Genomic DNA, 27,564 nt, shown 5'->3' on the forward strand with positions numbered 1-27,564 from the left:
ACACTAAATGACATGATGTGATGTCATCTTTACAGTTTTCAAATTCAGTGCCAGTGGAGACATTGGAAGCAGCGCATACCTACTGCCCGATTTTATCGTTAAATATCCACATAAAGTCAAGATGCCCAAAAAGAAGGGAAAGAAGGGCAAAGGGCCCAAAGATGACCCCAGCCTGCGGCCGCAAATCATGAGGGACAAGCTGAAGAAGGAGGCCGCCTATACGGCATCTAATGCCATAAAGTTGAAGGACACCTACCGCGTAGGGCTTCGCAGAAACCGTTGTGATCAGCTCAAGGAAGAAATAGATGCCCTCCGGCGGACATTTGAGAGACGGGATCAGGACCTGAACCAAGCTGTGGAACGGTTCGCCTGCTGCGTAGAGGAGAGCGAGCGCCTCTCGTCCCAGGTGTGGCGTGTGCACCGTGAGCACGTGGAGCGTTTGCGCACCATGCAAGAAAAACGCCTCAACTTCCTGCAGCAACAGTGGGACAAAGGGCAGGATATTTTGAGCGAAAGGATGGAGCTGCTGAGCGAAAGAATGGCCTCCTACTTACTCAAGTCACGTGTTGGTTTTGAGGATACAATAGTCCACCTTGAGCGGCACCACCAGCAAGCCTTAGCGACGATACACATGCTGTACAGCGAACCCATGGAGGCCCACTCGGTTTATGAGAAAAGAAAAGCCTTTGAGGTGGAGGAGTGCTTTCTGGACCAGAACGTGAAGGTCCTCAAAAACCAGAAAGCGGAAAAGCGCTACCTACACGAGATGGAGAATGTGGAGCGCATGGAGGCCAAGAAACAAGTCTCAGTGGTAACGTCCAAGAAGGGAGTGGCGCTCTACAACACCATTATCGAGCAACAGTCCCGGTTGGAGGCCGCCGAGAAGAGCAACTCGGCCATGACGGCCAAGCTAACGGCGGCCCGGAACGCCGCCAAGGCAAAGATCCACATGCTCCTCAACCAAATGGCTCGCAACCGCGTTCCCATCCAGGTAATGGTCAACAAGGTTAGCATGCATAGCAGCTCTGCCGCCAACAGCCTGAGGCTGATCATCGCTAGAGGCGCCCGGCTCCTGAAGGTGGCCGAGATGTGTCGTCATTTGGAAGCTCAACAGAAAGAGGACGGGGTGTGCACCGAGGATTTTACGCTAGATCTGGAAATGCCCGCAGTGGACCCTTCGCCAATGTACAAATTCCCGGAACTGATGAAGCGCTACAACTGCGCGCAGCTCCACCAAAAATCCCTGCAAAAGCGCAGCAGGAATCTTCAGCGGGAGAACGAGCAACTGCAGCTGCTTTCGCAGCAACGCCTTGAAGCCAAGACCATAAACCCAGATACTCACAATGGACCCTACAATCCCCTGCTGGTCAAGATGGCTCCAGTCTTGAATAAGGACGACGTCAAGAAAGTTCAATGTGTTATTGAGGGAGTGCATGCTATCAGAATACTCTCCATCAATGAGTGAAGATCTCCATGATGGATCTAACATACAACACACACACACACACACAAACAGGCAAACTGAATAAATATTAATTCATGATAACATAGTGCTTTGTTTTTTTAACAAACCATTGTATTTTTTCACTATTAGGGGCACCGTGTTATAAGAAGCCCCCCTAAAAATGCATTTTTATAGATATTTTTCAGAAATAAGGCAAACTGAATCACAAAGGAATTAAATTTAAAGTAAGAGCTTGGGTTTCATAAAAATAAATACATAGGAATTAGAATAATTGAATTCATAGGACATTAATAACATGATGACATCTTGTTTCCTCACTAAAACTAATTAATTAATTCATAAATAGTTAATGTGCTGTCTTTCTGGCCAATTTTAGCTGCACCTTAGAGTCCGGAAAATACGGCAAATGTCTCTTTATTATCCATCCACTATATGCACCGCTTATCCTCAGTAGGCTCGCGGGGGTGCTGGAGCCCATCCAAGCTGTCTTCGGGCTGTGGGCAGGGGACATCCTGAACTGGTTGCCAGCCAGTCGCAGGGCACACAGGGACAGACATTCACACCTTTGAACAATTTGGACCAGCCAATTAACCTAACCTGCATGTTTTTGGAATGTGGGAGGAAACCGGAGTGCCCGGAGGAAACCCACACAAGCACGGGGAAAACATGCAAACTCCACACAGGAGGTTCGATCTCATGACCTCAGAACTGTGCCGCACACGCGCTAACCACTGTTGCACCGTGTTGCCCTCTCTTTATTATAACAAAGTAAAATACATCTTTAATAAATCTTGGGAATTATGGTAACTTTTTTTAAAACTTAATTTTCTTCCAAATACTCCAAGTCACCCTAGTCTTTCCACATAAGGAGTCACCATCGTAGTACCAGAAGACCCCACCTAAGTCCATTGACTAAAAATAGATCACCAGTGATGTGTCTTTTATACATTCAAGAAAATGATATTTTAACTGGCGTAATAAAACCATTGGCATGTTTAGTGGCTTTAAATACATCATTCTTCATAGTTTTTTTTTTTTAAGTTTATAAGTTATATACAGTCTCTCCCCCAAAATGTAAACACACTTTAGCAGCTGATAACTCATTCATCTTTTTTCCTTTATAGACTGAACCATTAAACCAAGATATGGCAGACAGACTTGACAGTGAAGAAAAATAAAGGTATTCCAAAATGCTACTGGGCGTATTAGATCACTCTTAATTCCTGGTAAATTAACAGGGTGGTCAACCATAACATGGATTCTCAGGTTCCCAGTAGGTGCAATTGTGTCTGGTAGTCAAATTATTCAATTTTAATTTGTTATCATCACTCGACGCAATATTTGTGGGAAATTTTGAATCTTTGTTGCATCATTCAAAGTACCACTTGCAATTCTGTACTCTTCAGTCTGGGTCATCGGCATTAAGAGCATGAGATATCTTATCTTGGAATGAATTTCTCAATTGACAACATGATGTAAAGTACCTGTGGGTTAGTGCGTCAAACTCAAATTGTCTAAGCTTATTCGCTGTTCAATAGAATTGGTCTTGGTGTGATTTCAAGGTCTCACTAAGCAGGACAGCTAGGGGCGGCAGTCGCACAGGAGGTAGAGCACTCGTCTTGGGATCAAGAGATCGCAGTTTGAATCCCAGCTCCTCTGTGTTACATGTCGAAGTGTCCTCGGGTAAGACACTGAACCACTAATGCCACCAATAGGCAGGTTGGCGCCTTGCATGGCTGCACGGCTGCTATTGGGGTGTGTGTGTGTGTGTGTGTGTGTGTGTGTGTGTGTGTGTGTGTGTGTGTGTGTGTGTGTGTGTGTGTGTGTGTGTGTGTGTGTGTGTGAATGGGTAAATATGAAGCACATAGTAAAGCGATTTGGGAAGTCTTCATTGACTACATGCAGATCATTTCAGTTCATTTCATTCATGATGCCATGGATAACTGATTATGAAATGCCATGGCTAGCTTGCTGCAAAAATTCTTCTCTTTCGTGGGTCTTGACAATGTACGTGGTCTTACGGAAAGCTTCTTATGGATGTTCTGAACAGTTCCATCAGCTTCAAGCTTATCTGTATTTCAAGCGACGGTAATTCACATTAGTGGTTATATGTTGAACTCCCTCCTAAATTGTATTTGCATTTCTGCTGCATTTTTATACTTACAGTAGCATTTTAGAATATAGTTCCTTCCTTCAAAGTCTAGTATACCTGGCATTACTTGGCTAAATGACTTTAGTCGATACGAAAAGAATAAATAATTGAGTTATCAGCTTCTGCAATGGTGTGTACATTGTTGGGACACTATGTATGCACAGTCCCTAGCAAAAGTACTGACCCACTGAGAAAATGTTTGCCAGGACCAGAACAGAGACAGGACCCGCTTGCATACGTTTGTCTCAGTTTTTTGGGGAAGAAGGGAAAGGATTGCACACATGATCCGGTGATCGCTGGTCCTGGGAGCATGTCGCTCTAAATGCGGAAGTGGCACTTCCGTGGCGAGCTATGGCGGTGTCGGGAGCGGAAAAAACAGGTCAGTAGCCGAGACAGGAGAGCAAAAAACGTGGTCGAGATCAGCAAGGAGTCGAAATCCAGGAGAGGAGAGTAGACGTGGTCAAGCAGACGGGAGCCAAGCAGGAATGAGTCAGGGTGGAAAAGCTTGCCTAGAGTAAACTGTGCAGTAAGCAGACGGTCTGACCATAGGTGAGAGATAGACGAGGGTTTGAATAGTGACTGGGAGCCAATCGGAGTCCGAGGCAGTTGGCTCCAAAGGAGCAGGCACAGGTGAAGCATATTGGTAATCGTAACATTGTTGTCATACTGCCACATGTCAGGCTTTAAACTTGATGTAAAAGGAGGCACTAAAGAACAGACAGCTCTATGAAGAAGACAAAACACATCACGCAGGTCCAGGATAACATAGTGGAAAAGTTCAAATCAGGAATGGTATACGGGAAGACTTTGCAAGTGTTACACATCTCCCGGAGCATTGTGCGAGCAGTAATACCAAAATGAAGAGAACATAAAAACACTGCAAACATATCAAAACCTGGCTGTCCCTCTAAACCAATCAGAGGCACATGATCACATTGGATGACCTGCAGGCATAGAAAGTTGCGGTTGGACAATTTGTGTGTAAAATTACTCGTACTTTGCATAAATCTGCCCTTTATGGAACAGTGGAAAGAAGAAAGCACTTTTTGAAAGATAACATAAACATGCCCATTTGCAAGAAGCCCCATAAGAGAGACAATTAACATGGAACAAGGTGCTCTGGTCAGATCAGACCCAAATGGAACTTTTTGGGCTGAATGCAAAACGTTACGTTTGGTGTAAGAGAAACACTGCGCATAAACCGCAAAACACCAGCCGCAAACATAGTGGTGGCAGCATCCTGCTCAGGGGTTGCTTTTCTTCAGCAGGGGCTGGGAAGATAGTAGATGGGAAGATGAATGGAACCAAAATAGAGGCTGATACTGGCAGAATATTTGTTGTTGTCTGTAAGAGACCTGAGAATGGGGCACAGGTTCACCTGCCAACGGGAGAACAACCCTAAACATAGAGCAAAATCCACAATGCAACGGTTTAAACCTAACAATATCAAAGTGTTAGAAAGTCCAGTTGGAAGATCTGAAAAATGCTGTGAAGAAACGATCACCTTCAGCTATTTCGTAAGGAAGGGTAGGTAAATGTCAAACAGGTATCCCGCGAGCCGGATCAGGCCCAATAAGGGATTGAATCCGGCCCGCAAGACAACGCTCGGAAAAGCGCAAGAGAAAAACGAGTTGCAGGTTGAAATATGTCCACTTGATGTTGCCAAAAAGAAGTGCCTCTTGCAAACGCTGTACTTGTATTTCTCTCTCTCCATCTCTCTCTCATTTCCTTTCCCTCTTTCCTTGTCCCACACTCTCTTTATTTATCCCTCTCTTTCTCTTATTTATTTCTCTCTTTCCTTCTTTCTCCTCAATCTACTAGTACGGCCCCAGAGAGAATGTTTGTTTATCACGAGTGGAAATGAGTTTGACACCCATGGATTAAAGGGACATTGTGCAATATTTGACCACTTTATGTCATTGTATAGCAGGGATGTCAAATTTCGGTTTGCTCTGAGGCCAAATCCAGACTTTCTGTTCTCAGTTGGGCCAGATCAGTAAAATAATGTCAACTTAATTTTTTTTTGCTCTGTTTTTCAGTTATGTGTTATCATTTGGCCTACATTATTAACCAACCCTACATAATATGTAAGGTTATAATATTATTATAAACACAGATGACAAGGGGATCCTTTCTAAACATATTTCTTCACACACAATAGGGAAAGAAGATTTTCATGTTTGACATTGAAAGTATTCACGGGTTTACTTTGATAATTGAGGGAATGCAGTTTTACACCTGGACCAACTTACCACACTATACAAACTCAACACCGTCCTGTAGCCGCCGGGAAGAGCATTTGGTTTGCATTCATTTAAGAAAAATCATAAACTTTGATAGAAATTTCATGTTGGACATGCCTGTTGTATTGTGTAGTGCAACCGGAAACTAGTGCTACAAAGCGCAAGGAAGATTAAAAACTACCGGGACTCAAAGTGACCCAATCACAACATTTGTCTTTTCATTTTTCTGCCCAGCCAGTTTGTCATCTTTGGGGGTACCCTGAGCAGCAAGATGACAGACAGTCATTTCAGCTACGTCTAGGTGAGCCTCATGTTATGTGAAACAAATACAAATTTCTCGTACGTATTTCCAAAAAACATGTTTGATTGTTCAATAATTTTTGTTTATTATTAAAACAATATTGTTTATTTTTTAATGACTTAGGTTTTTCTTTACCACCAAGAGATGCAGTACAAAGTACGTTTTTTTATGCATTTTAAGACGTGTTCGACGTACAAAAAAATATATGGAAAAACGCAAATTTGTCAATGATGGGTACCATCCGGTATACACCGACTATCAGAGAAAAGATAGTTCGCCACGGAAGCCTCTATCTCAGTATCGTTTTTTTTCCATTGCAAACGAAGCGAGCGGTTTGATTTAGTAAAAGGAAGTCCGTCTCTTTTTAGAGAACCGGCTTTTTCGTCTCAACTCATTAAAGAGAGCCGGCTCCCAAACGGGTCACTTGCAAAGCAATGCATTATATTACGAATTATTATGTTGTGTAAAGAAGTTAAGAAAAAAAGGAAGTATAAAATGAGGAAATGAAAAAGGACAGGTTTGGGGTTATCCCTTTAATCAGTATATTACCAACAATAATTTATGCAGAAAATGAACTAATAATTTGAATAAGAAAATCTATTATTCTACTTAATTATATTTGCATGTATTTTTTTCCTTCTACAGCGAACGTCCAAGCTACTTCATTTTTGAACTTTTTTCATAATAAACCTCATTCATGTCGAGCAACTCAGTATCTCACAACAAAATGTTAATTAACAAGATATATGATATAACGAAACACATGTACAATATAACATGTTAAACTACATAAATAAACACGTTTGAAAAAGAAATATGGTGTAAGATTATTTTGTATTTTTTAAGGGAAAATACGACATTTTGTAAGGGCATGGAGCCCTGGAGGTTGAAGGGTCTCATGTGTTGCTGTTTCTTAGAAAATATTTTGAGGTTTTTATCAAAAAGTTCTTGGGGGGGCAATACCTTTGCAAGGCACTGTAAATCACTCAGGGCTCTTATGCAAGCCAGATTTAGCCTATTTTACCCCACTTTAACATAACATAGTAATACAGTAATATCATAAAAGCATATCAAACCGTACTAATGAATTTTGTAACACAAAAAAGTTACTTTCAGCTTCAAATATGTGCTGACTCCTGTTCTACATAGTACTCTCAACTATTTTTCTTTATTTGGTTCACGATGAGCAACTGAATTATTGAATTCATCTTAAACGACACGTCAGCCAGACTGCACGATACAACAATGAGGCCAGCTTCGCTAGAGGGCACTGTTCATCCAACTAAACGGTACCTAGATGTTCGCTCTCAACTCGTTGTGCGGGTCCACTTGACTGCATTGAGGAGTTTTGGTCACCCTGCCGCTCAACACTCGCGCTCACAATTGGGAACGCTCCCGTCGAGGAAAACGCCTCTTTGTTGCACTTTTGGTCGGTGTTAGGAGCTGCAAGGGCCATGTTTCCTAGGAAGCACCGTTAGGACGTGACAGACGACCCATAATTTGGTGAGTTTTGCGATTTACCACAAAAAGTCGTTTTTTTTTTGTCCCTTTGTTTCTTTTGACTTTGTTTCGTATTAACAAATCTCTGTAGACGAGAGTCACCAGACAAACCATGTTATGTGTGTGTGTGTGTGTGTGTGTGTGTGTGTGTGTGTGTGTGTGTGTGTGTGTGTGTGTGTGTGTGTGTGTGTGTGTGTGTGTGTGTGTATGTTAGTGTGTGTGTGTGTGTGTGTGTGAGTGAGAGAGAGATAGATGAAAAGAAAGAGACATAATAAAGAAAAAGAAAGATAAAATAATAGAAAGGAATGAAGCAAGGAAGGAAGGTAAGAAGGAAGAATGAAAGAATGAAAGAATGAATGAAAGAATGAAAGAATGAAAGAATGAAAGAATGAAAGAATGAAAGAATGAAAGAATGAAAGAATGAAAGAAAGAAAGAAAGAATGAAAGAAAGAAAGAAAGAAAGAAAGAAAGAAAGAAAGAAAGAAAGAAAGAAAGAAAGAAAGAAAGAAAGAAAGAAAGAAAGAAAGAAAGAAAGAATGAATGAATGATGGAATGATGGAACGATGGAACGACGGAACGATGGAAAGATGGAAAGAAACGAAGAAATAAAGAAAGAAAGAAATAAAGAAAGGGAGAAATAGAGAAAGAAAGAAAGAAAGAGAAAGAAAGGAAGAAAGAAAGAGGAAGAAAGAAAAAAAGACAGAAAATGAAGTAAGAGAAAATAATAAAGAGAAAGAGAGTGACAGAAGGACAGACAAAAACAAAAAAAGAATGAGACAGACTGGGAAAGAAAGAATGAGAGAGAGAGAACCGAGATAGAGTAAGAAAGTAAGAAAGAGATAAGTGGAGAAAGAAAAAGTGAAAGAAAGAAAGAAAAAGAAAGGAAGAAGAAGGAAAGAAAGAATGAAAAAGAAAGAGAAAGAAAAGAAAACAAGAAAAGGCAGAGTGGAAGAGAGAGAGAGAGAGAGAGAGAGGGAGGGGAAAAGAGAGAGAAAGAGAGGGAGATAATACAGAATACAGCTACAGTTGCTTTGTGAGTCAACACATTTAAAACCGCGACTCATTTTTCTTTTGTGCTTCTCAATGTAGTCTTGCTGGTCGGATTAAAACCCCTTGCGGGCCCGATCCGGCCCGTTGGCCGCATATATGACACCCCTGCTCTAAACTCTGTCTTACATTGTCACCGAGGTTGTTGAAAAAAGTGTGTACAAAACCACAACACTTTGAGTGTTAAAGACATTCCTTTTTTCATTAGGTCTCCTCTTCATTGTTGGATGAACAATGATGGAGATGATGACGATTCGGGGCTCCTGTAGAACAAGTCTTCAGGTTTGTTGGCTCCTGCTGCTGCTGGGAAAACTACAAGGTAAATACCTATCAAAACTCACAAATTCACGCTTTTCTTTCTTGACTGATCAAAATATTTAAGAAAACTATTCATATCGTGAGAGTCGAGGACAGTAGATCCCCAGGATACCCCATAAATCCGTTCTGAAGTGGGGTCTTAGTGTGAAATTTCCGTATGGCGGGGGACAGAAGTTTAATTATCTAACGCGTGCAACAGCCTGTAGGCCTGATCAGGGCCCTTGGATGATTTTATCTGGCCTTCCGTTAATTTCTGAGTATGTCTAACAACAAGCAAGTCTCTGTCTTATTTCTATCAAAAGTTTGGTTTATTTTATTAAATAAATACAAACCAAATGCTTCCTCCCGCCGATAGAGGGCAGTAAAGAGCTGACGTCCAGTCTGGTTTCATGTTTCAGACAATATTATGCAATATGTTCTCAGCCTCAGTAGGCCCAGCCTAGTAATCTGATCCTGTTCACTTCTGAAATTCTTATTTCATATTTATTTTTTAATTATCTGAAAGCAGCATGACGATCGAGGCAAACATATTTTCATCCATTGCTCTCACTTAAGTGGTGAGTTGGTTCAGATGTAAAGTAAATTAAATCAATGATTTTAAAATAAACACATTTTGAAAACATTTAATCCTAAACATTAAAATCATTTTTTTCCCAATATTTGTGTTAGAAAAGATCCTTTATCATTTGAGATTAAAATATGTACAGTAGGCTACAAATTTGCCTGCAGGAAAAAAGGTCTAAATATAGTGGAAGCTAAAGCTTTTGTTGGTGATAGGGACTGAGTGGGGAGGTGTTGTTAAAGGATAGTGGGGTGTTTAGATGTGTTCTAAGAGATGGGCATAGGAGGAAAAAAAAAGAAATGAAAAAGAAGTAAAAATATGTCTTCTCACAATATAACCTCCTCTCATATACCTAACACGTAATTGGGCTGGCATATAAGTTCCTGTTGAGCCTTTCCTGTACTCAGGTTGCATGTGAGCAGAGTGTCTCTGCTTTAAATGTGTGAAAACATGGGTAAGTAGCTCACTGTCTCAGGAACCTTTGGATGCCTTCATGATGATGTTCACTAAAAAGGAAATACTCATGTCTAGAGACAATGACATTGTCATAAACAAAGTTGCAGAGAGCAGTGCTTTGCTTAGGAGGATTTTGATGTCTTACCGAACCTACTTGAAATGGGTGTAACAAAGCTACTTCGTAAGAGTTATTAGAGTTTATTGTGAGCAAAACCATCTGTTGGGAAGCCAAATTCAATTTTGATTTCAAATTAATAATGTTGTACATAGGTAAATATGTTTGAATTAACATCAGAATCTTCATAAGATTTTCCTTTGAATTAAAATAGTAAAAAATTCTGTTAACTTATCAACATATACAATAAATATGCATCATAATAGCTCGCTGCTGTTCCATTCATTCAAAATCCTCCTCCATAGCTAAGTGGGTCAGGTTTAGGTGTAAAACTCCCGGGCTGATAAAGGGATCCACACCAGCCCTGGGTGATCACATGATTTTGGTCACCATGGTGATCGCGTTACTGCAGGCATTCACGAAACGTCATCCTTGTATGCCCCAAAGATGTCGAAAGGATTTCGGCATCATTTTTAGAAAGAAGAAATCTCTGATAAAGCGTTAGCTGTCTGAACTTATCCATATTTTTACCACTCTCACCACGTTGCTTCACTACGCCTGCTCATCATGTGGGGCAACGAACACACTCTCAATCGCTTGATTCCCGAAAGCAGCACTAGGAAGTGGGGGCTTCCTCGATGTGTGGGCAAAGCTCAGACCAAAGCCACTCCTGTTTTCTAATGGTGATTTGTTTTTACTGAAATCAAGAGGCTTGATACTTACAGATGAGCTGAACCAAACCCTTTATAATAGTTTTAAAAACAAAAACAAAAGAAATTATGTTTACATTTTGGCACCCAGGGACATTGCTTCTGAAAACATATTTATATGTTGTGGCATTGAATAAGGTTGCTAATATTGTATTTCAAATGTGCCCAAGGCAAGGTAACAACACCGGAGCGAGTGCAGGCCAGCGTGGGCAAGCCCTTCATTTTGACATGCGCCCTGGCCAAAGACAGAAGCGAGACGGTGCGGCTGGTGCAGTGGCTGGACGTCAACAACCAAACGCTTCTCAGCTACCAACCGGGCAACAGGGACAGCGTGAGCGGGCAACAGCACGTGGAGCTTACCCCCTCCTCCAAGGACACATCTTCCATCACCATCCAAAGAGTGAGCTTCAGGGACGAAGGATGCTACACGTGCATCTTCGACATCGTCCAAGTGGGTGCCAAACAAGGACGCACCTGCCTGACAGTCATTGGTAAGTCATGCTCATCTCCAACTAGCTCTGAATGATTATTTTTAATCTCAAACCTCAATCTGGTTGCAATGGGGTAAATGACAGATGATGGGCTGATATGCTACAAAAACCTATTCAGCGCAACTGGAATTTCTATAAAACGATGAGTGTGTTTGACACTGACTGTAGGAAAGTGATTCTCAAGCAGCCCCCGAGGAAGGCACAGGGCTCCGTCGAGGGAAAGCATTCGGCCAAGGGAATATTTTTTATTATTTCACTGTTCTAGAATAAACGTGCAATCGCATCTGTACTACACTAGGGGGCCAGTAGTGCTATCATTGGAGGCTTTGTACGAGTACTTGAAACCCTTAAAATGCTTGAATTTTATGTTGTGTTTCCAAGGATTGAAAAATGTATTGTGGATGAAAGTCTTGCAAATGGTTGTAAATTGTTGCAATGTTTCTCATCAAGTCCGCTTAAAAACGATGCCGACACTCCTCTCCGGTGGCTTTGCTTTGCCATTGCATGTCTTTTTCCCTCGTGTTTAACGGTAGCATGCATTAGTTTAGTATCGCATTGTCCGATGAAGCATCATTAACCCCTACGCGTCGTGCCCAAGAGGACAGGTGCCTGCTGCACCTGAACAGGGCACTATGAGTCTACTAGTGATCCCAAGAGCCAGGAAGAGAACCGCAGGTTCGAGAGCGTTCTCCATTCGGGCCCTGATATTGTGGAATCCTCTTCCCCCTGAGATTCGATTTGCAACCTCAGTGGAATTGTTTAAAACTAGGCCTAAAACACACTTACATTCTATAGCTTATGAATGAACTACATTTCCTGTTGATGATATCTGGATGAGGTGTTGAGGTTTTTTGAATTTTTCCTTGGCCTCATGTAGGTTTTAGATCAGAGGATGGTGTCATAATCGTCTGTGGTTTGCAATAATCTGTGGTCTGTGCAGCCCTTTGAGACTCCTTGTGATTAAGGGCTATACAAATAAACATGACTTGACATTTAGTGCAAGGATTACGCATTTATATTAAACATTTGTGATGGGCCATGCAAAAATGTTAAGGTAGCTTTTTGAGTAGAAATTTACAATGCGTAGAATTTCCTGCATCTGAAAATGTAAGCTACATATTACTGTTATCATTAGCCAACACCTCTACGGGTGGAGATTCGTTTCAAAAACAATTGCATTTCCGATTAACTCAAGATTTCAAAACAATACATCTTGAAAAATGCACACGAAAGATTTTAAAAGTCCATGAAAAATGTATACGAATCCTGCAACACCTTTAATTTCTAAAGATCATGGGGCAGTGATTCTCAAATAGCCTGAGACTCCGTCAAGAGTGGCGTGTGTCATCACGGGGAATATTTTTCATTTTTTCACTGTCGTAGAACAAAGTGCCATTGCCTTTCCACTACACTAAGGGACAGTAGAACACTCATTGGCAGCGTTTTGTCTGCATTTAGCACCTGTGTTTTGCACATAGCACAGAGTACGGAGTGTGGACCCAAAGTGTAGGAGTGAATCCATGAACATGCATGAAAATCCCTCAGGGTAGTTCGAAATTTGCCATTTTGAAGTCAAAATGGGTGACCTACGTATATGTGTAGCTCTGAAGAGTGCATTTCTTGAGACGGAATGGGGGTTTATGAGATATTGAACTTGGCATTTGAGGCGGTACGTTTGATAAAATTAAGTCAAGGTCATACGGACGCAAGTACTTGCGTTTTTTTCCCGTTTTATTTCGTTCATCCTTCGTTCTTTGACGAGGAAACAGATTATGGATATCATGAAAGTCCATGGAAATGCTATGCAACCCATTCATTTTTTTATTCAATTGGCATTAGTAATTCCAGTTGTGAATCTGGAGATAATCTTCTTCTTAGCTAAATTGAGCCCACTTTCATGCAACCGACCTGGGGCTAAACAAAAATAATACAGTAAACATATCCTGGCTTCATCCCTTGCTTATAAGGATGGCGTTTCATGGATACTAAAACACAGCGTGGGTCAACAAAGCTTCTCTAAATATTTCTTTGGGTTGTACAGTGTACCACAGAGGTCTCAAACTCAACTGACTCGGGGGCCGTCGGACCTGGGGTCTGGATGATGTAGGGCTGAATCCGGTTTTTCACAATAAAACCTCTGATAAAAAATAGGATCTAAAAACACCCCATAAAAATTAATATGAAACTCAATCAATTAGTAACAATTTACGTGGACTGCACTTACATTAAAGGGACAACGTAATTTATTTGACCACTAGATGTTGTTGTATTGCGTAGTGCAACCGAAAACAAGTGCTAAAAGGCACACTGAAGAATACAAACTACAGAGAGTCAAAATAACCAAAACACAGTATTTTTCTTCTCAATGTATTGCCCAGCCTTTTACAAAGAAAGAAAAAGAAAGAAAAAAAGAATAAAAATACAGAAAGACAAGAAAAGCAAGAAAAAAAGAAGAATCAAAAAGAAAAAAGGGGAAAAAAGAAGAAGGAAAACTGTTGTTCTTTCTGGGTACCTGCAAGATGGTAGACAATTAGTTCATGTTATGTCAAATAAATGCTATTTTTTTCCACCTACGACTATTTTAAAGCATGCACTCTTGTACAGTTAATGTATTTTTGCGTATCTTTAAATATTTTTTATTTTGATCGGATATCTCTTACGAGTAGCTCAGGAGGTAAAGCGCTCATCTTGGGATCAAGATTCCCGGCTCCTCCGTGTTATATGTTGAAGTATAATTGGGCAAAACACTGAATGCTTAATGCCCCCGATAAGCAGGTAGTTGCCTTGCTGCTATCGGTTTGTTGGTGTGTGTGAATGGGTGAAAGTGTAGACCACATTGAAAAGCTCATTGGGAGGCCTTCAGTGACGTGAAAAGCGCTATATACCTGTAAATGTAGACCATTTACATTTACCACCAGGAGGCTCTTAACAAAACACTGTTCCCTTAAACCTTCATATCAAAGTGGGGACCTTAAACCGACCTCCCGCAGGCCGCAATTGGCCCCAAGGCTGTGAATTTGAAACACTTGGTGAACAAGAAAATTATTTCTTATTTCTACTTTTTTTAACCCCTATCCCATTGTCATGCCCGATAGTTTAATGAAAAGTAGTGCAATAACATTTAGCAGAAAAAAAATTCCAAAGTAAGTCATTAAATAAAAAGAGTACCGTATTTTCCGCACTATAAGGCGCACCGTGTTATAAGGCGCACCTTCAATGAATGATATATTTTTAAACTTTTTCCATACATAAGGCGCACCCCATTATAAGGCGCTATAAGTCCATGCTGGTTTAAGGTCAGGTAATTGTGCAATTTTGTAATTGTAATCCTGTGCAGTCCTTCGAGACATTTTTGTGATTAAGGGCAATATAAATAAATGTGACTTAACTTGACTTGGCTACAGTAGAGGACGTAGTTACATTATGCAACCATTAGATGGTGCCGCACTAAAGGGAATGTCAACAAAACAGAAGGATAGGTCAGTCAAACTTTATTAATAGATAACAAACAAGCTTTCCACAATCTTCATTCACTCCCAAAATGAATAAACAGCCGTTTTACTATTTTCTCTGAGGTAAAGCATTTTCGTGACACATCTTTAACATCTTTGAACAACAGCAAGGCATAACATTTTACTTTTCCTCCATTTAGTCAACACGCAAAAAAACGTCTGATGCTGTTATGGTAAATTAAACGTTAGTGCAATCGCAACATAGTGACACTCGTAATGTGCAAAAACAACAAGTGCAAAACAATAACAATAAAGCAATAACATAATAACTGTAAAATGTAAAACGTAAACACACACCAAGTAGGACCACCTCTGAATTCTTTAATGTTACGTTCCTGTGCCAGCGCTGTTGCCTTCATCCGAATAGTTATTGTACTGACACTTCTACTTGCTGCTCTTTTTTCAACAACCCACTGTTCAAGTGTGTCCTCTAACTGTGGCCATCTCGCTTTATTGCCACGGAAACTTTGTTTAGTCTTCCTTACTTGGCCATCGATTCATTAATGTTGAACTCTCTCGCTGCTGCTCTATTTCCGTGTTCTACTGCGTGACTGATCGCCTTGAGTTTAAATTGTGCGTTGTAAGCGTGTCTCTTAATAGGAACCATTTCAGGGTCTTTATACAAATGCACAAATAAAAGAGAATCGTTGTTTAATATTTCCCAGTATGCACAGCGCACTTCTTCTTCTACGCGAAAAATGGAGTCGGTGGCTGCTTCTCTGAGTTGCGAGACCTTGTAATTCAATATTGATCCATATATAAGGCGCACCGGATTATAGGGCACATAGTCAGCTTTTTTTTTTAAAAAATCATATTTTATGTGCGCCTTATAGTGCGGAAAATACGGTACCCTTATTTTAAGGAAATTGGTAAGATTTTTATTTTTTTACACAATTTGCGCTTTTCATCATGCCATATATCTTTGGAATCTCTTCAAGATGTAATGACCATTTCAAAATATAATCATTAAAGAAACATCACGATCAGTCTGAAACAGGATACCTGAAAACTATATAGCTCGCGTAACTCACCAATGACGTCCCCTGGCCTTCATCACATGAGTTGAATGTCCGGAAAAAGGGTTTCATTACGTCCGGGACGATCCAGAAAATCCATCCGTGTAAATTATTCACTCCAAATCACACGATAATGCTAACGCCTCAAAGCAAGTCTTCTTCGTTCGAAGTTCCTTCTTCTGATAGGTTTGTTACGCTCCAAAACTCCCCTTTAAAAGTAAACAGACTGGTGAGATGACTTATGGTATAGCCGTTAGCCTCCGACGTTTCGATTAACACCTTATATTAGGCTTTTTTATCACGTATCTCGTATTAGCCTATCCACATCTCGTATTAGCCTACACAGGCCTCTTTGATAAAATGGGTATCGCTTCCAATAGGTCCGAATATCTGTAGCCAGTAGTAACTGAATGGAATGTTGACTGACACATTGGTTAGCCGATGCAATTCCCGACATCATTTACCGGGGGTGAATATAAATCAGAGCCGTAATGAAACGAGTGCAGAGCAATTTGTGAGTCATTTATACGCACCACCATTAAGCGCATGTGTGCACAATAATTTTTTTTAATTCCTGGAAAGAGAAGTCAAACATTTACAACTCTTTCACACTGTCTAAAAATGGCCAAAACAAAATACAAATTTGGAAAGGTTTTAGAGCTGTGAACTGGTCATCTCCAAATGGCCACTTGGAAACGCCTGGATCCACCATTCAAAAAATGTCTAAGATACAATATTTAATTTTTCAAATAGTGATCAAATGTGACAAGGTACCAAGTAAGGCTTCAAGCTACTGTGTCACTTGGTTTCCAGCTAAGATGCGCATGCTACACTCTTGCAGGCATTTAATTGCAAACAAAAATTCAGTCGGGAATAAAAACCTATTTCTGTGTGTTCCAACTCAGATTACATAATATCAGTAGAACTTGCAGTCATTATCTTATAATTATCTGGGACAAAACCCGAGTGTTACCTTTCAAAAGAGACCAATCCGTCTATATTCTTCAAATGGTTCAAGAACAGCATTCAATTGATCCTTGGGTTGAGAGTTTAGGCCAATTTTACAGGAATGACAAGGGTTTAGGGACCTATAGCGCCTACCAGAGGGATATAATTGAAAGAGGCCGTGGCAGAGTTTGTTTGGATTGTGACACATATTGTATAGTAATTGGGATTCATCCATCCATTATCTGCACCGCTAATCCTCAATAGGGTTGCGGGGGTGCTGGAGCCCATCCTAGCTATCCTCGGGCAGTAGGCAGGGGACACCCTGAACTGGTGGCCAGCCAGTCGCAGGGCACACAGAGACAGATAACTCACCCGCTCATTCACACCAAGGTGTCGTGATTGTCAATTCAGGGCACCTGTGACTGCCCAATTGGCGCCAACAGTCCTGAGAGCTGATTGGCTCAGAGACTCCTTTTAAACCCCCGGCTTTCAAGAGGACGCCGTCAGATCGTTGCGAACCGATGCTCCCAGCTCGGCAAGCTCTCACTCTCAGACACTTTTCCTGCCTGTTTTTCTCTGCCTGATACCCGTTGCAAACCTGTTTCCGGACCTGATTCTGCCCTGTTCTGCCATCCCGACATCTGACCTGTTTTGCCCCGCTACCTGCCTGACACCTGTTGCCAACATTGTTTCCGAACTTGATACCGCCCTTGCTCTCCCGTTCCGGCTAACGACCAGTATTCCTGAACTTCCGCGTCTCCAGCCAGCCGCCACCCTTGTCCGTCAACCATCGGATCATGGAAGCAAGCCCTACTCTCCCTCTTTATTAATAAAACTGAGTAAACGAGCTCTACTGGGTCCTGTCTCCGTTTCTGGTCTGTGACACCAGGGACAATTTGGACCGACCAATTAACCTGACATGCATGTTTTTGGAATGTGGGAGGAAAATACGCAAGCACGGGGAGAACATGCAAACTCCACACAGGAAGGAACTGTGCCGCACACGCGCTAACCACCGCACTGCCATGCTGCCCTTGAGATTCATTGTTATGTTTATTTATTTTGTGGATCAAAGGAGACATTTGTCTAAGCACTGATTAAAGCCAGAGCTCCCACAGTGTGAAGTCAAGAACACATGGAGGATGTCTTTCTTTGAGGTCCGAATGAGTTACGCGCTAAGTGACAAGAACGGATCCGCTCGGTGGGAGAAGTTCAAATGCTCCATTTCAAAGGCGTTTTCTTCTATGTTCCATGCAAGGCCTCGTGGGTAACGAAAGCACATTCCTTTGAGTATGAAAACGCTTCCAAACGGACCAAAGGGAATGGAATTCAGTTTTAGTTGGGATGGTTTGTTGGTTGGTTTGTGGGTTGGTTGGTTGGTTGGTTGGTTGGTTGGTTGGTTGGTTGGTTGGCTGGTTAGTTTGTTGTATCTTTTAACCACTAGGGTTGTAAGGGCACCATTTCCTGTGGTGTGTCTTGGGCAAGTACAGCCTGGTGGCGCCCATCACTCTCCAGGCCAACGTATGCTTCCACCCGGTCTCGACTCAGGGACCTTTCGCGTGTCAGGTGAATGTGCTAATCATCCCCAAATCAGTATTAAGTAATCTTTTTATAGCGGGTATGTGCAAACTACGGCCAGCGGGGCACATGAACCACGTAATTTTCTTCTCGGTACTGTTTCGTTAAATTTCATTTCACTGCACTTTGCTTAAATGCGTACTTCGTCACCGAAGTGTTAATTTTTTTAGGCCTGATCTTCCCTCTGCTCTACAGTAATACTACAATACAAAAACAGTACTACGGAGATATTACGACAGAAATACAGCAATAATACAACTACAGTCATACTACAGAAATACTACTGTAATATTACAGATCTTCCACAGAAATCTACTACGGAAATACTATAATAATACTAGAAAAACTAGAAATACTACAAAGGAAATACTACAAAGATACTACACCCAAAAACTATAAAACAAACAGTTACAAAAATCCTACAAAAAGTACTAAAAAAAATCTGATTGCGGTAGTACAAAGTACTACAAATATACAGTACTACAAAAATTCAACGACTGTAGTGTTATAAAACTAAATATCAAATTCAGTGCTTAAAGCAGTGGCCTAATGTGTTATTTTGCTTTTGTTGTGAGTGTTTTAACACCAATTTGATAAAACTATATATGTATTTAAAAACAATTATAAAAATGACAAAAATCAGATAGGTCTCCAGGATCCGCCCCTTGGCCAATTTTTGGAACCCAATGCGGTCCCGACTCCACATGGTTCCCCACCCCTGATTCAAGAACGCGTGATTGTGTATGTGTTTTATAGACTCTTTCTGTTTCATGACTCAAATGTTAAAAAGCGCAATAGAAAATTTAAACGCACACGATTAAAATTCCTTTGTGGTCGTAGATCATGTAATACATACACCCAAGCTCCCTGTAGATCAGGGGTGTCAAAAACGCGTCCCATGAGCTGGATCAGGCTTGTGAGATAACACTGACAGAAGTGCAAAAAAAAAGAGCTGCATTATGAAATATTTCTACTTGATTCCAACAAAGCCAGTCCAAAACACTCACTAAGACATTGTAGCTGTATTTCTTTCTCACTCTTTCTTTCTTGCTCGCTTTCTCTTTCTTTCTCCCTCTTTCCTTTTCGGTTCCTCTCTCCAGCTCATGCTCTCTTTCTCTTTTTGTATCTTTTCCCTCGCGCTGTCTGTTGTTCTTCTCTCTTTTACTATGTGTCTCTTGTTCTCTATGTCTTTTGAGCTGTTTCTCTTTTTCTCTCTCTCTTTTATCTCCTTTAATCTCTCTTTCCTCCCCCTTACTTTTTTTTCTCTCTTTTCCTTCTCTTTTCCCCCTTTCCCTCTCTTTCTCAATGGATTTCTCTTTCTCTCTTTTTTCATTTCTCTTTCTTGCTTTATTTCAATTTTTTTATCTTCATTTTCCCCTTTTGTCTTGTATCTTCTTTCTCTCTTTGTCTTTCTCTCCCTCCCTCTTGTATACTCTCTCTTTCCTTCTCTCTGTCTCTTTCTCGCTTCTTTTAATTTCTCTCTCTTGCTCTCTCTTTTCTCCTTTTCTCTCTTTCACAATGGCTTTCTCCTTTGTCTCTCTTTTTATTTCTCTCTCTTGCTTTATTTCTATCTTTTTTTCTTTATATTTTTCCCTTTCGTTGACATTCTTTATCTTTTTGTTTTTCCCTCGCTCCCTCTCTTGGTATTATCTCTCTCACTCTATCCGTCTTTTTCTCTCCTTTCAAACTCTCCCTCTCTCTGTCCCTCTCTCTCTCTCTTTCGCTCTCTCTCTTTTCAATTTCTCCTTTTCTCTCTCTTTTCAATTTCTCTCTGTCCCTCCCTCTCTCTCACTCTGTTTGTTCCTCTCATTTTCTTTCTCTTCAATATACCAGTCCAGCCCCCCCAAGAGTTTTTCTTTCTATTATGTGGCCCCCAAGCTCAAAGGAGTTTGACACCCCTTCCGTAGATCATCCAGAAAAAAAAAGCATCTTCATTTTGAGTACTTGACATGTATTCGGAGGCCCAGTCAGGTATGCTCATAAAACACAGAACTGGATTTGATTCACCGAGTAGGAACATCTGTGGCTCATTTACTTTTTGTTTCGGGGTCATCTTATTTGCTGCATACTTGCACACCGGATAAACGGTCCCGAGAGTATTGCTGCCTATGCGAAATGTGGAAAAATAATTCCCCAAGAAAGGGAGGGAGTGAATCAATAGCCAGGTGAAAGGAGTGATCGATGTGTTCTCATTAGGGGTTGGCAGATCACTCCAAATATCAATATGATCAATACTAAGCGAGTACTTGGATTGGATCGATACTACGGTCCTGGTATCGATACTTCGCCTTCTAACGATTCCTTTGTAGATACTGCAACCCTTCTCTCTCTCACCCAGGTCTTCTTGTATTCTATTTTCTAACAATCAGTGTTGGGAACATAACTGAAAAAAAAGTAAATAGACCAGCTCGGTGGCCTTGGGGGTAGGGCGCCCGCCCCGAGACTGGGAGGTTGTTGGTTCAAGCCTCGGCCGAGTCATACCTAAGACAACATTGGTACTCATTGGCTCCCTGCTTGGCGCTCGGCATTAGGGGTTGGAATTGAGGGGTTTGGGCACCTAATGACTCCCAACACATCAGTTGATTTAGACGAGAGGGCTGGAAATCCCCTCCTCTCTATCAGTCTCCCAGAAAGAGTCAGAAATATGAATGCGTTCTTGACTCTAGCCACCTCCTACTATTGGGATATGGATCCGGTACATAATATAAAGTTACTTTATTTGAAAAATAATTTTGTTACCCTCCTCCGGATTACTGACACCCAAAAGTAGTGTGTTACGCTAAAACTTACTTTGTAGTTAATAATATTCGCATTGAAGCCGACCACCTAAAGCTGCTGAAAAATAGCAACATCGTGTAAGAAATGGAAGAAAATGTGAACACAAACTGGTGGAAGTGAAGATTTTTTTATATTTCTTGCGGAAACTTGAGAGTTTTCAAACAAACAATTAGTCGATACACTCCATATGTCATGATTGCTGATTCAGGGCACCTGTGACTGCCCAATTGGCGCCAACAGCCCTGAGAACTGATTGGTTCAGAGACTCCTTTTAAACCCCCGGCTTTCAAGAGGAAGCCGTCAGAACCTATGCTCCCAGCTAGGCAAGCTCATACCTTCAGACATTTTCCTGCCGTTTTCTCCTACCTGACACCTGTTGCCGACCTGTTTCTGGACCCGTGTCTGCCCTGATCTGCCATCCCAACATCCGACCTGTTTTGCCCCATTTTCTGCCTGATACCTGTTGTCGACCTCTTTTCTGAACTCGATACCGCCCTTGCTCTCCCGTCCCGGCTAGTGACCAGTATCCCGGCTGTATACGATTGTCCTCGCTCGACACGGAAGTGCAACTTCCGCGTTCCAGCCCTCTGCTACCCGTATCCGTCGATCGTCGGATCGTGGAAGCAAGCACTGCTCTCCCTCTCTCTTCAATAAATTGAGTAAACGAACGCTACTGGGTCCTATTTCCGTTTCTGGTCAGTGACACCATATCTATTTCTTCTAAGATGATTTCCTCCTCTATTGCTGAGTACTGGCTAGGATGTTTTCATTTTTTCCAAGCGTAGTGCATTGCAAAAATAATTTTACAAAGACCAAAATTAAGAACACGTCTACCACAAATTCTGTGCTTAGTTGCCTCATTGATTTCCCTTTGGTTTGTTGTTTCTATATAAAACACGCTCCCTCCCCTAGCACTGGCTACCAATTGCTAATGGTGATAAACAACAAGACTAGTTTCAATGGTTTATTATATAGTTGTCAATACAGTATAAATGGTAGCGTAAAAAATCCAGCCCAACCTGACCCGGCCCGCGTATATCAAAGCCTAGCCTAGTTCGAGCCCGCAAAATTAACCTTAGGAGGATGGTTTTGCCCCCCCTGTGGCTGCTGCCGATTTTGGCCCACTACACCACCCCCTATTCCCTCCAAGAAATTCAGGTCAGGCTGGGTTTGGACTCCGGGCCTAAGGTCTCTATGGTAGGGAGTATATCAGAAGTGAGAAATTCTTGTACTCTCCTCTAGAATAACGCAAAGGGTTCATAAATCCATCCTGATTGAAGTGGAACAGCTGCTTATTAAATGGTGTTGAAATTTGCGAACTGTTTTTAATAAATAGCAGAGTTATTTGAGTTAGAATTTTCTATCAATGACGCGTTACAGTACTCGTTACATAGAAAATTAAAGCTCATGGAACACCTTACTTTGTAACTGACACGTTACTCCCAGCACTTCAAGTAATCCCTTAGTTATCGCGGTTCACGGGGATCTGAACCTCCCGCAAAAAGTGAAACCATGAAATAGCAATGCCCCTTTAAAAAAGCCATAGAGCAGGGGTCGGGAACCTATGGCTCGCGAGCCATATATGGCTCTTTCTATGATTACCTGTGGCTCGGAGACAAATTTGATTACATGCAAATTTTCTCCATCTCGCTCAAAACTTGAGCCATTAATCCTGTTCAGATACACGCAAAGCCGAACCAAAGCTGCATCACAAAGCAGTACTTCGCAGAATATATAGGCAGGGTTGGGTGGGTTACTTTAACTGGATTACTTTCAATGACTTTTGGATTACTCCAATACCAAATATGCTAATAAAAGACAAAAGAAACTAAATATGAATAAAATGATGACTCACAACACCGGGTAAGCTTTCTCTCCTGGCTTTGATCTCTTGCCAAACGAACATAAAATGCGACAGAAACAAAATGAAAATAAATCCAAATAGCTTACCAACATCATTTTTGCCGTTCCATGGTTTCTGTTACTCCCCAATCCTGCACAAAATTTAGTCATTTTATTTCAACTCGTTCTTGTCTTCTATTTACTGAGAAATCATGACCCATTCGTTGTGTGCTTCACTTCTCAGCATCAGTGACAGCAGAAAGCAACAAGACAGCAGTGAGCGGGAAGAAGGCGTCCCTATCGTGCTCGTACGGCCTCCCCGAAAAGGTAATTTTCCTAGTTTTTAAATGTCTTAACGGTCTTAGGCCATCTTATCGGTCTGATCAGGCCTCACGGTCACTGAGGTCCTCTGGCAGTAGTTTTTTAACTGTTCCCAGGGTGAGGACCAAAACCTATGGCGAGGATACTTTGGTCCTCACCGATGGAAGGGTCTGCCGAAGGACATCAGGGATGATTTTAAGAGAAGGCCTCAAAACCCCCCTTTGAAATATGGGTTTTAATTGATCATTTTTGTTTAGTCTGATTATTTTTCATATCTAAATTTTTACTTCTAGCATATTTTCCTTTTTTCTTTCCCCTATTTATGATTTTGTTCTGTAGTTTCTTTTTTATTTATACATGTTTTATTATGTCAGTATTTCCTCGTGTATGTGTGTGTGGTTCAACACTGATAAAGTGTGGTTCAATGGCTGAAAATCCATTCCCTGAAGCACAAGAGAAAAATGAGAGGCATTAAGTAAAACAGTGACTTGCAGTTTTAAATATGTCCAGTGGATATCGCCATAGCCAGCCGCCACTTACAAAGCAGTTATATTTGCTGATGAACATTAATTAAGCGGCGAACATTGAGGAAACTACTCCCGATGGTACTTTACCAAAATAAAAGTCACAAAAGGCAATACTGTTATGATTACTGATTCAGGGCACCTGCGGCTGCCCCGTTGGCGCCAACAGCCCTGGTCGCTGATTGGCTCCTTGCCACTCTTTAAACCCCCCGGCTCCCTGTTACCGGCGTCAGACCGCCCTGTGAACCTACACTTTTGCTAGGCAAGCACCGAGCCCTCCGACAATCTCCTGATCGGTTTTCTCCTGCCCGTTACCCGTTGCCGACCTGTTCCTGGACCGGTTTCCGCCCTGCTCGTCCGTCCCGGCCATCGACCTGTTTTGCCCTGTCTCCTGCCTGATACTTGTTGCCGACCTTTTTTCTGGACTCGATTACTGCCCTTGCTCCTGTAACAGAGTTGAAATTTGATTGTTTTGAATGTTTTTTTGAATTCTCACAAAATCTGTGTTTTTGTTGTATTACTGTTAATATTCCGGTACCTCATTCAGTTGTTAAGTCATGGGCGTCTGCGACTGTTCTTTTCGTTTGGCACTTTATGGGCTTCAGCGCTTGCCGTAGCTTAAATAAGTTTGTAAGCGTTGAAGGCAATAAACCAGAGATTGTGAAACCTTGTGTCGTGCATGAACGAGGGTCGCTACACTCCCCTGTCCCGGCTACCGACCAGCTTTCCTGCCACCCACGACTATCTTCACGTGGAAGTGCCACTTCCGCGTTCCTGCCATCAGCCACCCGTGTCCGACGATCATCGAACCGTGGAAGCAAGCACTGCTCTCTATTTCAATAAAACTAAGTTTAACGAACGCTATTGGGTCCTGTCTGTTTCTGGCTTATGACAAATACAAAACCCACAATTTTTTAAAAAGATCAAACCTGGGTGTCTGCAGAAGTTTAAAGAAATTTGTTGCTCCTTTAGATATTAAATGGGAAATTCCATTACTCAGGAAAACATTTTTGAATGATAAAAAGCAAAAATACATTCAAATCATTAAATCAATCATTGAAATTGTGTGTGTGTACCCTATTTTCTCACTTTCCAGTCTGCATGTGTACTCAAGTTGAATAAAGTGTAGTGAAAATGAATTCAATAGTTTTACAAATTCAGCTGATAAAAACTACATCTTAGTGAAGGTAAACAATCATTAAGCAGAATTAACACCTAAATAATTGTTTTATAACGAAATTTGACATACCGGAATCCTGATTTAATTGTGAGCCTCTGAAAAGACCTTTTCTTTTGCTGCTGGGCGTTATGAAAGATTTTTGCTTCATTTGTCCAGACAAAACCGATTCCTTCCTTACTGATAAGTTTAAAGTCAAAATAAGAAGAGAAGACATCAACGGATTTTGAACTTGCAAGGAGAACAGGGAAAGAGCATAAACCTCAGATAAGAAATTCCAACCTGTTCTAAAGGCCATCCTATGAGCAGTGTTCCCTCTAAGCTGCGCGCGCGTACGCAATCGCAAACTGCCCGCACATTCTCAGCGCACAAGGAAATCTATCCAGCGCAATTTTCCCTCTAAGCTGCGTGTGTGCGCAATTGCGCACTACCCAGAGCTTTTACGCGCACAAGAAAATCTAGCCAGCTCACAAAAAACAGGGCTCGAAATTTCTAATTAAGAGGCAAATTAGAGTGAAGTAGAACAAAGTAGAGTAAAGTCAGTGGAGTTTTTCAAGAACTGGCCTCTTCAGCTTGGCTCACTAAAAAGAACCGACTCTTCTGCGTCACAAATGGCTCTTCAGGTTGTTTTTGCTTCTTTAACCCCTACACGACCAAATATTATGTAAAATTGTGCACAAAATGGTTTAGAGGAAGGGAGAGATAGAACAAAAAAGAAAAAAAATACCAAAATGAAAAAGTAGTGAAAAGCTGAGAAAAAAAGAAACAAAAGGAAGAGAAAAGAGAATAAAAAAAATCAGAAAAAGGCCAGAAAAAAAGAAAAGAGAACAAATAGAAAAAAGTAACAGCCAGGAAAAAATAAACACAATGAGATTTTTTTTAAAGGAATTAAAAAAATTATACCAAGTCAATCTTGTTGCCAACATTGTACTTCAACTAAAAAATGTGATTAAATACAGTTCTGTATCGTGCAACCGACTAAATAAGCCCCCCAAAATGTTAGTATTTCGCGACAAAAGATACCAGGAAAAAAAAGAAATGGAAATCTTGTGTAAGAATTGTTGTAAAAACAAATGACGTTTGTAGGCCGTACACCCTTTGCAATAATACCTTAGTCAATTCCTTCAAAAACTCGGCAAAATGTAACTTGATGTCAAGTTTTGGACATGTTTGATAATGACTTAGTTGCCACACTTGGGATTGCTGTTGCTCACTGTTGTTTCAAGCGTTGCTCACCGACTTTGTGTGAACGCTCAGACCCGTGGAAAATTAGAGGGAACATTGCCTATGAGCCTTTTCTATTTTATTAGATATTATAGGTTACACTGCGAATCTACCCTAAATCAAAGACCAGCAACATGATTAGCCGTATACATTGTAAATGGTCTGCATTTACCCATTTACACACTCATACACCAATAGGGAGTCAGCCATGCAAGGCTGCTAATTGGAGGCATTACGTATTCAGTGTTTTGCCCAATGATACATCAATACGGAGGAGCTGGGAATCGAACCTGCAACCTCTTTATCAAACCAAAACGAGCGCTCTACCTCCTGAGCTAATGCCGCCACTGATAATGCGTTCAAATACTTATTTGTGGTTTATCACACGGATAAATTGTTAAATAAATCATGCATTGTGATTTCTGGATATTTCTTTTTAGTTTATTTCTCTCACAGTGGACATGCACCTATGACGAAAATTTCAGACCCCTCCATGATTTCGAAGTGGGAGAAATAGCAAAATAGCAGGGTATTCAAATACTTATTTTCTTCACTGTAAATGACATGAATACACGTCACTTGCACTGGGTGAGTTGATTTATTAGTCCGGCCCTCATGAGAAGGATTTTTCTAGCATTTAGCCCTCGAGCTGAAAGTTTGACACCCCTGGTGTATGACGTGTTTGGGGTTGTTGGGGTAGGATAAAAGAGGGGAATTGATTTTTTTATCGTACACTGAATGTTTCATAGAGGACTTTGAGTGTCAATTCATTGGCTGAGAAGTGCTTTAAAAATCAAATTTGATTTGAAGGTGCAGCAGGTCAGTTGGCGCTACGCCTCGGCGCCGGGGGGCCTGCCCTCGGACGTGGCCTCTTACGCCAAGAGGGGCGACCCCATGATCGAGCCGGCGTACCAGGGCAGAGTTTGGCTCAGCGCCTCGCTGTCGGAAAGCACGCTCACCATCCAACCCGTGGCCATCCGGGACGAAGGCTGCTATACCTGTTTGTATAGCACCACAGACGGGCCCAAGAGCTCCACCGTCTGCCTAACAACGTATGGTGAGCATAACAAGTCTTTTTGCTAATACAGGGGTGGGCAAACTACGGCATGCAGGCCACATGCGGCCCGCCTAATGAAAATAGTCCAAATATAAGAAGACCCCTCGCTACTTTGCACTTCGGTTATTGCCCCTTCGGATGCTTCTACTAACATTTTGGGCAGCCAAAGTTCATGCCTATTGGCCCGCACCGATTGGTCGATTCATGTCATAGCATCTTTCATACTG

The 27,564-nt window shown here is 41.4% G+C and overlaps 2 protein-coding genes across 2 annotated transcripts in view; both read left to right on the forward strand.

Annotated features, from left to right (window-relative positions):
- Positions 1 to 49: 49 nt before the first annotated feature.
- LOC148353119 (dynein regulatory complex subunit 2-like) lies at positions 50 to 1,548 on the forward strand. Its single transcript, XM_088352858.1, has one exon. The coding sequence runs from the start codon at positions 122 to 124 to the stop codon at positions 1,463 to 1,465; it is 1,344 nt and encodes a 447-aa protein (XP_088208984.1). The 5' UTR covers positions 50 to 121; the 3' UTR covers positions 1,466 to 1,548.
- A 5,914-nt stretch (positions 1,549 to 7,462) lies between these two features.
- LOC148353120 (OX-2 membrane glycoprotein) overlaps positions 7,463 to 27,564 on the forward strand; it is a 31,839-nt gene continuing 11,737 nt past the window's right edge. The window contains exons 1-5 of the mRNA XM_088353377.1: positions 7,463 to 7,664; positions 8,917 to 9,027; positions 11,040 to 11,360; positions 23,279 to 23,361; positions 27,091 to 27,337. Coding sequence (XP_088209503.1) covers positions 8,943 to 9,027; positions 11,040 to 11,360; positions 23,279 to 23,361; positions 27,091 to 27,337 — 736 coding nt within the window. The 5' untranslated portion in view covers positions 7,463 to 7,664; positions 8,917 to 8,942. The remainder of the gene's footprint in view (positions 7,665 to 8,916; positions 9,028 to 11,039; positions 11,361 to 23,278; positions 23,362 to 27,090; positions 27,338 to 27,564) is intronic.

Source organism: Urocampus carinirostris, chromosome 14, assembly GCF_059441175.1.
Source record: "Urocampus carinirostris isolate Australia breed hairy pipefish chromosome 14, RoL_Ucar_1.0, whole genome shotgun sequence".
NCBI classification, from domain to species: domain Eukaryota; kingdom Metazoa; phylum Chordata; class Actinopteri; order Syngnathiformes; family Syngnathidae; genus Urocampus; species Urocampus carinirostris.

Coding starts and splice junctions, on each gene's coding strand:
- LOC148353119 (XM_088352858.1), top strand. CDS start 122: ATGCCCAAAAAGAAGGGAAAGAAGGGCAAAGGGCCCAAAGATGACCCC.